The sequence below is a fragment of the Lipotes vexillifer genome, unplaced genomic scaffold (assembly GCF_000442215.2).
Source record: "Lipotes vexillifer unplaced genomic scaffold, Lipotes_vexillifer_v1.1 scaffold1375, whole genome shotgun sequence".
In the NCBI taxonomy this organism is placed as follows: Eukaryota; Metazoa; Chordata; class Mammalia; order Artiodactyla; family Lipotidae; genus Lipotes; species Lipotes vexillifer.
This window is the reverse complement of record NW_006773119.1, coordinates 380685-392691: the sequence shown is the minus strand read 5'-3', so window position 1 is coordinate 392691 and position 12007 is coordinate 380685. Positions and strand designations below refer to the sequence as shown.

Below are 12007 nucleotides of genomic sequence, written 5' to 3'. Positions count from 1 at the left end.
TTCCCTACAGGCGAGAGAAAACAATAGGGACAGCTAGTAATCTACTGCAATATAAATAAAGATCGCATCTTCTCTTTATCCAAACGAGAATGAAGCCAGAGCAGCTGCTATTATACTACAAATTTTCAAATACAAAATACATTTCCTAATCAAAGGATTATATACTACAAACAGGTATCTCTCAGTAGGACAGTTCCAACACTCATGCAAACAGTAATGAGAGGCAGTTATACGATGCATTTATGATATTTTATTTAACTCCTTGAACATCAAATACCTAGTATGTGCCAAGTATTGTCATATGCACACAGCAGCTACAAAAAAGGAAAAGTCAATGCTCTTATGAAATTATCACTCTAATGAGAGAGAAAATAAAAAAATAAATAATATATCAGTGCTAGGAAGAAAAACAGGAGGACCATTCATCCCTATTTGCCCTGAGCAGTACCCTTTTCACAGCTGTTGTCTTGATGGAAATACTAAAAACACACTCTGTTACTCTCAAATATTCTGGTGTAGAAGATATAATAACCTTAAAGATAATGGGCTAGAGATTGAGATATTGACCAAAAGGGGGAGCTATTTTTAAATACTTTGGTGAGAAAAGATCTCTCATTATAATGATAAATTTGAGGAGTGACTTGGAGAGAAGTGAGGGAGCAGGCAAATCCATATCTGTAGGAAGAGCTTTTCAGGCAGTGTATTTGTGGCAGTATGTAGCTGCCCCCTGAACAATGCAGAAGCTAGGGGTGACCATCCTCCTGCAGTTGAAATCCGCATATATAGTCGGCCCTCCATATCGGTTCCTCCATATAAATGGTTCCTCCATATCTGCAGTTGCTCCAAATCTGCAGTTCAGCATCCACAGGTTCAACCAACCACAGATCATGTACTGTAGTATTTACTATTGAAAAAAATCCATGTATAAGTGGACCTGCACAGCTCAAACCCACGTTGTTCAAGGGTCGAGTGTACTGTGTACGTGTGACAGAGTATGTTTATGTTTGTGTGTGTGTGTGTGTGTGTGTGTGTGTGTGTCTGTAGAAGAAAATCTACAAAGCTTCAGTGAGAAAGGAAGAAACTCCAGTTTCAATAGAGTAGTCTACAAAGTAGAAAACTTTTCATTCTCTTTCTTGCCTAAAAATGGTTCCCAGGAAATGGCTTTAGTCATAATTAATTTTAGTCTGGTAGATTCCAGAATTAAAACCATTTCCTTAAAGAGAATGCCTTCTCTATGAATGTAAAATAGCCCTATATGGCTTTTAATGTCATTGGCCCTTAATATCACTGTATATTTATATATCATAAATATATATTTCCCCAGAAGCTTGGTGATTCTGGGGTGCAGATATGGTATGAATGGAACTTGGCAGTTCCCCAATAATAAGAGTAATAATAATAACACACCACCAATAAAAATAAACAAGGGACATTTTAAGTGTTCACTGTGTGCCAGGGACTGTTATAAGCATTTTATCTGAGGTTACGCAAGTATCTGGCCATTTATCAGACTGCCCAATTAAGGGAGTCTTTGAATCTCCTTGAGCATTTGTACCATCTACCAAAGAAAAAATAGATCCTTACCTCTCAACATAAACAAAAATTAACTCAAAGTGGACCATTGGCCTAAATGTAAGGGATAAAACTATAAAATTTGTAGAAGAAAAGAGAAAATTTTTGTGACCTTGGGTAAGCCAAAGACTTCATCAAAAACATGATACATAAAAGAAAAAAATTGATAACCTGGACTTTATAACTTTTGTTCTTCAGAACACCCCATTAAAAGAATGAAAAAAATAAGCCACAGACTGGGAGAAAATATTTACTAATCATATATCTGATAAAGAACTTATATTTAGAATATTTTTAAAAACAAAAAAAAACTTACAATTCAGTAAGAAGACAAACTACCCAGTTCAAAAATGGGCAAAATATTTGCACAAGCGTTTTATAAGAAAAAGCTACATGAATAGCTCATCTGTACTTGGAAAGATGCTCAACATTATTAGTATTAAAATGCAAATTAAAAATACATTGAGAGGGCTTCCTTGGTGGCGCAGTGGTTGGGAGTCCGCCTGCCGATGCAGGGGACACGGGTTCGTGCCTAGGTCCGGGAGGATCCCGCATGCTGTGGAGCGGCTGGGCCCGTGAGCCATGGCCACTGAGCCTGCGCGTCTGGAGCCTGTGCTCCGCAATGGGAGAGGCCACAACAGTGAGAGGCCCGCGTACCGCAAAACAAAAACAAAAACAAAAACAAATAAACAAGCAAAAAAATACATTGAGATACCACTACACAGCTATATATTCCAAAAAGACTAAAATATCAAGTCTTGGGGATGATATGGAAAAATCTTCATACGCTGCTGGTGGTAATGTAAAATGGTACAGTAACTTTAGAAAACAGGCTGACAGTTTCTTAAAATGTTAACCATATACTTAGGATACAACCCAGCATGTATCCATATACTCATAGCAACATTGCTCATAATAGCCAAAAACTTGAAACAATCCAAATGTTCATCAAATGGTGAATGGAAGGGGAAAAAAATTTCCATACAAGATGAATATTATTCATAAATAAAAAGGAATGAACTACTAATATGTAGAACAACATGGATAAACCTCAAAAACATTATTCCAAGTAAAAGAAGCCAGGCACAAAGGACTAAATGTTATAAGAACCCATTTATATAAAATTTCTAGAAAAGAAAAATATACAAAGATAGAAAATAGATCAGTGGTTGTGGGGACTGGAAGTGGGCATAGAGACTGAGTACAAGCAGGCGTCAGAACTTTTGGGGTGATGGAAACATGCTAAATTGGATTGTGATGATGGCTCACAACTATATATATTTTCTAGAAATCACTTAACTACAGTTACAATGGGTAAATTTTGTGATATGTAAGCTATACCTCACTAAAGCTATTAAAGTAAGGAAAGGAAAGATGATACTACCTTTCCTACAAGAACAGTATTTCAGGGTCATCACATTGCTGATAAGGAAAATATCTGTTAGAGAAGAATTCCAGCTAACACATATAGAAAAAATTAACAGAAAAATCACATTTGGTCACCCCTAATGAAAAGACGGGTCTCAAGGAATGCTGAAGCTGTTCGATGAAAGGCGGTAGAGGAGGTTTATCATGGAGGAATCAGGCTGATGCTGCCTGGAGGCAAAAGATAAATCTTAATATCACTAAACTTAAGACAATCAGACATTATATGCCACTTGATGCGATGCAATAATAAGTACAGAGCACCAATTATGAAGGATTCTTGCCAAAAAAACAAAATAAGCCTGAATCGAACCAAACCTTTAGGTCTAATTTTCAGTTTACATAATATAAGTGATGAATAAGCTAAACAACACTTTGAGGAAGCAGCAGCCAAATCCAAACTGTAGGACATTCTAAAGGACCTGATTTTTCTAACAAATTCACGGCATTAGAAAGAAAAAAAGTGAGGGACACTACTACAGAAAAAAATAAACTTAAGAGCTAAAACAGCCATATACATATGTGAACCACACCTTGATGGGATCCTGATTTTTAACAAACCAACTGTATAAAGACATCTTGGTGGCAATTGGAGAAACCTGCATAATGACTAAGTATTCGATGCTATTAAGGAATTATTATTAATTTTGTTAGGTATGATACCAATATAGTGGTTATATTTTTTTCAAAAAAGCCTTTATCAATTAGAGGTCATGCCAGGATATTGGCAGCGAAATAATTTATGTATAGAATCTGCTTTTAAATATTCCAACATTTTTTTAAGTGGCAGGGTAAACATATAATACAATGGGCAAAATGTCAAAAACTGTTGAAGCTGACAGGTATATGAGACTTCATCATTCCATCTTTTCCACTTTTAGTATAGTTTTAATTTTTCATATTAATAAGGTTAGGGGACAACAAAAAACTGCAAAGCTGAGAGGAAAATAAAAGTAAAAGAAAAGGGGCCCAAAGCTTACAAGAGAGATCAGGGATAAAGACTGCTGTGGAAGTCATCAGAAGATAGGTAAAACATGAAGCCAAGTCTTTGGAGAATATCATATAAGGAGAGAGTAGAAACTAAGTCAAAAGAGATCAGAGAAGTGAAGCCAGAGGAATCTGAGAAAGATACCAAAAAGTGGACTGTCAGTGATGAAGGAGGAAACCTAAGAGAAAAACTGAATCAGGGAAATCAAGACAAGAAAGATTCCAAATAATAATAACCACCAAGTACTCTTAGAGACCCTAAATTTCAAATAAAATAGGAAAAATTATGTTTTTTAACAAAAGAATTTCAGAATGATAAGGGAAATAATTATCTTCATATTTTCTAAGATACACAATTTCCCAGATACTGAACAAGATGTTCAAGAAAATTAAAAGTCATTACGCACTGGCACCAAGTTGCCACCTCACTAGTCTGCCATAGTGGAAGACAAAATACCAAGTGCAAGAACAGCTATAAAAAATAAATATGATATTGACATTAGCCATAAAGAGTTTTTTAAACTATTAACTCCCTGAAGGTAAAACAATGAGCCAGCCCTATTTCTACCCATATGCCCAGATTCTAGCATGGTTCCAGGCTGCATGTTTCTATATTGCTAGAGTCCCAACGGGGTGCAAAAGGTATGGAAGGGACAGTTGACATTGATGATGCTCAATATTGTTGGCGTTTTGAGCCATAATTATATATTAGACCAATATGGTAATCCCTAATCCCTTTCTGATTGCAAGGATAAACAACAGAGCTTTTCATTTCATACTCAGAGCTCGAATAACGTATTCCCAAACGTATACCTTTGCATTGCTGCTCTCACAAAAAACTGGATCTTTTTATAGTTGATCCCTAGTACTTTGAAGAATTTACTGTTAACCACAGCCTTGAATACGTCACTTTCAAATAATTTATTAACAAATTACATATAATACAAAATGCAAAAGCATATATATTTTAAGCTACTATTACTTCAATCTTCTATTATTTACTCTCTTGATTTGCAATACAGTGAAGTTAAAGACATATTTTTCTTTGCAGGGCAAAGTCCCACCTAACATGAATCTCAGTTCTTACATCATTAACAGCCCATATCATTTTAATCAATAAATAGTTCAGATAAGTCTTTTTGTTATTCACAGATCAAACACAGAAAAAGGAAAAATTCCCCATCTCTCTGCAGCACACGTATTTTTTATTATTTCCAGGTATATTCCAAAATTCTAAAAAGTGTAAAAAACTTCTCATCTCATGAGTTTTGAAGCTCTTGTTTGACCCTTTTTGACTTTTATCTAACTCAGGATCAAAGAGCATGATTCTAAAATCTCTTAGAATCAGAAATTAAAAGTTAAAAACTTACATTCAAGCTGTGCAACCACATCTCCAGGGTCTACTGCTTCAGGGAACACCTATAGTGAGAGAGGCAGAGGGAGGCAGGATAGAGAAGAGAACGTAAATGGAAGACATATATGAAATAGTTTTTGTGTTTTCCTTCTCATTCCCAAAATATTCCTTTCCCAACCAAAGAAACTTCTGACATTATTGAGAACTGTCATTTCCTCTCTGCTTCCCATGATCACTATACAAGATTTTACCAACAAACAAAAATTACATCTGGCTCTGCCTCCCTCTCCAATTTGATCTGCTAGCAGTCCTCCCTTTGTTACCACGGTCATACTTGCCTTCTTGGTGTTCCTCCAGCTCATCAAGCTTATTCCCAACAAGACACCTTTATATTTTCTGTTCCTCTGCTTAGAATGCTTTTACCCTAGACCTTTAAATAACTGATACTGTCTCATAATTCAGGCTCAGTTTCAATGTTATTGCCTTCTCTGACCACCCTTTAAAATAAACAATCTCCCTAATCCTTCTGTCCCCTTACCCTCCCTTTATTCTCTTCATGACACTTACTATTTACTTGATTATTGTCTGTTTTACCTATTACAATGAAAGCTCCAAGAGGGGAGCATGTTTGTTTTTTTTACCCAGTGCCTAGAACAGTGCATGGAACAGACCAGGTACTCAGTAATTATCTGTGGAGAAGAGGAAGGAGAAAAAGGAAGGAAGGAGGGAAGGAAGTAAGGAAAGAGGGAAGTAGACAAGGAAAGAAGGAAAGAAAAAAGTGAGAAATACAATTGGTAATAATTACCCAAAAGCACTAGATTCAGGGGGAAAAAAGAAAAAAGACTTATAGAAAGAAGCACCACATGACAGCCATAAGCAAAATATGACCTATTCTTACCTACTAATATCTCCCCCATCTCTTTTATGAAAATGATTACTTAGAATTCAAGGTGCTATATTTTACATAAAGACCACTAAGACAATTTTAGAAGTAAACTGATCCATCATGAAAAAGAGGCAACTGATTCAATGTATAATATAATGCATATTTATTTTCAAGCTTCCAGATTTAAGTTACAAATCTCCTTTTGAATTAAATCAAAGTGCATAGTCAACAATAGTAATATGTGTTATTCAAAATTTGGAACCACTTTGATTTTTTATTGGTTAACATTTGATTGGATATTTGAACTCACCTTTTCAAACACCATTCTGGCATTGAAGACCAGTGGAAAATTGGCTGGGACACATTGTGTCTTTTTGTATTGGCCAAACACACAGATGCTAAGATAGATGTCCTCCTTGTCTTTCAGCACCACTCCTGGGCAAGTTACCTGAAAGAAATTAGACAGATGAATGTGACTGCTTCATGAATTCCCTGAACTACTGTACTAAAATAAGTTACCAAACATTACATAAAAACACTAGTCTGCTAAGCTAATAAAAATATGCACAAGTTAAAAAAAAAAAGAGAGATTCTAGTATTTACAGAGTTAAATGAAATGCCTTTATAACTTCCATCCCTCTGAGAAATCTATGATTTTCCACTTGGTTATTTGTGCTCTATGTACTGGCTCTTGGGACAGACACTAATAGTTTTAAACAGTAAGCCTCAGGCTCCCACTTTATGTAGAATGCTGACATAAACTTATTCAGCATCATTTAATCACAAAGGATTAAGACTCAGCAGAAATAAAGCACAATACTAGAGGACAAAAAACATACCAAAAAAAGCACAAATCTGACCTGTATCACCCTAAGTCGCAGCCCATACACACCCTCATCAAAAGAAATATGACAAACTTTCAAAGCAAGTGAACTGTAAGTTTCTAGCCCAATGAAATATTTTTTAAATATAAAACTGCACTTAACTATTCTCAGGACTGACACAAGGTATAGGCATAAGATGTAGGGTTTCTAAAAAATACATAGCACAGTCTCTCCAGTTCCTGCCATATTTCATTGTCAGTGATCAACCATACCCTTAATAGGCTATTGAAGATTCTCCAAGATTTGAATCCAACTTATCATACAGCAATATTACTTGACACCTCCTAAAAGTACAATCAAAGTACATTTGTTATTGTTTACTGAACACACACATTACTTTCTTGCCTCGCATTCTTCCGTTATCTGGATTACTACTCATTTCTACTCCATGCCGTCTCCTCCTCATCTACTTCTACCTCCCAAGGCTTACATTAACTGCCATCCCGTACACAAAACTTCTCTTGATTCACCAACTATCACTATTCAATTCAATCTAATTCAAACATTTATTGTGAATTTATTATATTCAAGTAAATAGTTTTAAATTCTCACAGCATTTTACAGTTCTCTTAAGGCCCTAATTATTGTCTCTATGCATTTTAATGAAGTGGGTACACCTCACCTATTTTATTTCATTATAAATTCCTGAGAACAGAAATTCTAGTTTCCTCATCAATGTATCCAAAAACACAGACTTTCCATATTAAAAAGCAGCTTAGAAATTATCTAGTACACCTTCGAATTTTTTATATAGGGAAACAATAGAGCCCCAATAAAGTGAAGGTCATTTACTTACTTAAAGTCACACAATAAATGAGTCAATACAATACATTCAAAGTACTTAGAACAGTGCCTGACAGTGCATTAAATAAATACTACTGGGCTTCCCTGGTGACATAGAGGTTAAGAATCCACCTGCCAATGAAGGGGATATGGGTTCGGGCCCTGGTCCAGGAAGATCCCACATGCCGCAGAGCAACTAAGCCCGTGCACCACAACTACTGAAGCCTGCAAGCCTAGAGCCTGTGCTCTGCAACAAGAGAGACCACTGCAGTGAGAAGCCCGTGCACCACAAAGAGGAGTAGGGCGCACTCGCCACAACTAGAGAAAGTCCACGCACAGCAACAAAGACCTAACGTAGCCAAAAATAAATAAATAAATAAATATAAATGTATTAAAAAATAAAATAAAAAATAAATACTAGCTATAGTTATTATTAGAATGAAAACCACTATCATCTACCATCTTAATATAGACTATTGCACTGAATAAATAACTAAGACTTCATGTCCCTCTGTATACAGCAGTTAAGATTATTTTCTATGCTAGCTATTTTGGCTCCATCTACCCCTTATTCTATTTTCTACTTTTGTCCTACTAATTCACTATGGATTATTAAAATCAAGGCCCTCAGAAATCTCATTCTGTCCATCAGCTTCATTTTCTACTCTGCCTCATTTAAACCAAACCTGTTAGAGTCCCTAAGTCTGTGTTATGCCTACAGATGTGGCTGGTCCAAATTGAGATGGACAGTTAATGTAAAATACAAGATTTTGAAGATTTTTGAAGACTTGTTCAAAAATATTTTAAAGAATGTTTACAAAAAAAGTGTAAAAAACTCATTAACAACTTTACATTAATTACATGTTGAAAGGATAATACTTATACTGACTTAAATAAAATTACTGTTAAAATTAATTTTATCACTTCTTTTAATTATTTAAGGTAGCTAGGGGAAATTTTTAAATTATATCCTTGGTTCAAATTATACTTCTATTGGACAGCACAGCTCTAACTGTCCTCACTGGAAAATACTGAGTCTCTTTCCAATTTGTAGTATATTTAAGAAGACATGACATTTTTCCTTATCCACAGTTCTATAAATTCTGCCATTCTTTAAAGGAATACCATGGAAAGTTCCAAAAAGAAGGCATCAAAAGAGGGGTTAAAGAAAATCCGACGGAACAAATATAAAATAAATAGCAAACTGGCTGGCTTAAACCAATCATATAGATAATTACATGAATGTAAATATCTTAAGTATTGTAACTAGAAGGCAGAAATTATTAGACTGGATAAAAAAGCAAAACACAATATGCTAGTCTGCAAAAACACAATTTTAAAGATTATGACATACATAGAAAAAGTATTTTCATAATAGTAGAGTAAATATCTCCAAAATCAGCCCCTCCACAGAGAAGCTGAATAGACATTTTTCCAAAGAAGATATACAGATGGCCAACAGGCACATGAAAAGATGTTCAACATCACTAACTGTCAGGGAAATGCAAATCAAGACGACAATGAGATACCAACTCACACTTGACAGAATGGTTATTACCAAAAAGACAAGAAACAACAAGTGTTGGTGAAGATATGGAAAAAAGGGAACTCTCACGCACTGTTGGTGGGAATGTCAACTGGTGCAGCCATTATGGAAAACAGTATATCGAAGGTTCCTCAAAGAACTAAAAAAGAACCACTTATAGGATCCAGCAATTCCACTCCTGGGTATTTATCTGAAAAAAAAGAAAATACTAATTTGAAAAGGTATATGGGGACTTCCCTGGTGGCACAGTGGTTAAGAATCTTCCTGCCAATGCAGGTGACATGGGTTCGAGCCCTGGTCCAGGAAGATCCCACATGCCATGGAGCAACTAAGCCCGTGTGCCACAACTACTGAGCCTGTGCTCTGGAGCCTGCGAGCCACAACTACTGAGCCCACGTGCCACAACTACTGAAGCCTGAGTGCCTAGAGCCCATGCTCCACAACAAGAAAAGCCACTGCAATGAGAAACCTGTGCACCACAACAAAGAGTAGCCCCCCCGCATCATAACTAGAGAAAGCCCATTCACAGCAACGAAGACCCAACGCAGCCACAAATAAATAAACATAAATAAATAAATAAATATTTTTAAAAAAGAAAAGATATATGTACCATGTTCATTGAAGCACTATTTACAATAGCAAGATATGAAAGCAACCTAAATATCCATCAATAGATGAATGCATAAAGAAGGTGTGATACACACAAATAGCCCCCCCACATACACACAGGGATATTACTCAGCCATAAAAAAGAATACAATATTGCCATTTGCAACAATATGGATGCACCTAGAGGGTATTATGCTAAGTGAAATAAGTCAGATACAGAAGGAAAAATACCATAAAAAAAACAAAACAAATGAACAAAACAGAGACACATAGATACAGAAATAAACTGGTGGTTGCCAGAGGGGAGGCAGGGGTGGGGGGACTGCCAAAGTGGGTGAAGGGGATTAAGAGGTACAAACTTCTAGCTATTAAGTAAATAAGTAATGGAATTAATGTACAGCATAGGGAATATAGTCAATAATATTATAATAACTGAATATGGTGACAGACGGTAACTAGACTTATCCTGGTGATCATTTCATAATGTATAAAAATATTGAATCACTATGTTATACACCAGAAACTAATATAATATTGTATGTCAATTATAATTAAAAAATTACTGTAACAAATGGTGAATATTTACTATGAGCCCTAAGTTAGACACTATTGTTGTATAAATGCTAAATGTATTGTGTGGGGGAATTGTATTAAATTTATATAGGAGAATGTCCTTGTTCTTAGGAGATTTACCCTAAAATATTTAGCGGTAAAGTGTCTGAATGTAAGCAACTTCAAATGTTTCATCAATATATTTTTATGCCTATATCTCTACTCGTATCATAGAGAGAGCTAAATAAATCAGATGTGAAACAAACAAAAAGTCAGCCCTCTGTAAAAGCAATGAGAACACCAACAAAAACTGTCAAAATCAACTTTTTAGAGGTCTAGAAATTAACTAGAAGTTTGCAACAATCTGAGGAGCACTTATTCAAGAAAAATAGCTGAATTTTGGTAAAAACAGTGATATTGTGGTATTTTAACATACTTTATTCCCAATCTCCTCTACTCAGGTCTGCTATAGCCTTGACAACCAAGACCCTTACAATCGTGGTAGCCATAAAAACTAGCAGCCCTACAGCCACTGTAGGAAATCAGGTATAAACCTACCCAAAAGCCCTACGCCTAAGGAATTGTCAACCCCCATTCACAGGGCTTCTCTTTATTTGATTTGAATCAGAGCTTAGTCACAACAAACATCCTATACCTGCAAGGCATTTGTCAGAAAAAAAAAAAGCAGCTATTATTTAACATCATGGATGCTTGAGGCAGTGCCAGTTGGAGCAAACAATAAGTGACCAAAACACTTAAAAGGCAGAGCTGGAGCTCTGTGTGTGTGTGTGTGTGTGTGTGTGTGTGTGTGTGTGTGTGTGTGTGTGTGTGAGTGTTGGGGGGCTGTCTTTGACAAGCTATGATACATTCTTGGCAATTTAGAAGGTCATGCACATGTGCAGGGCTACGAGCATACCCAGAAATTACTTAAGGAAGCCCTAATCTCTCACCTCTGGTTGATCTTGAGGCTTTGAAAACGTTGGAAGTGAAGACTAAGACAGAGTTGTACATTACCTGCAAGGCATAGAAAGCATGTCCCAACATACTCAGCAATAGAGATACTCAGCAAAGACTGGGGGACTCACTGGCTCAAAGCATTTAAGGAAATATAAGCCCTGTCATTAGAGGGCAATGAAGCTAACTGAGCAGAGACTTCAGTGGCCACACACAACAAAGAACATAGACTTTACAGAATATAGACATTGCCTCAGAAAAGTAAATAAACAAACAAAAAGCAAACAACAACAGCAAGAAAACAAACTCTGGGAAATAGAGGAAGTCTGATTTACACAGTTCCATATTATATTATTATTATTATTATTTTTTTTTTTTTTTTGTGGTACGCGGACCTCTCACTGTTGTGGCCTCTCCCGTTGCGGAGCACAGGCTCCGGACGCGCAGGCTCAGTG

General features: G+C 36.0%; 1 protein-coding gene across 3 annotated transcripts in view; it reads right to left on the bottom strand.

The window, feature by feature from the left end:
* SPATA6 (spermatogenesis associated 6) overlaps nucleotides 1-12007 on the bottom strand; it is a 150530-nt gene that overhangs the window by 119004 nt on the left and 19519 nt on the right. For all 3 annotated transcript variants that reach the window (XM_007448017.1, XM_007448018.1, XM_007448019.1), the window contains exons 2-3: nucleotides 6535-6672; nucleotides 5355-5403 (exon numbers count right to left, since the gene is read on the bottom strand). In XM_007448017.1, coding sequence (XP_007448079.1) covers nucleotides 5355-5403; nucleotides 6535-6672 — 187 coding nt within the window. The remainder of the gene's footprint in view (nucleotides 1-5354; nucleotides 5404-6534; nucleotides 6673-12007) is intronic.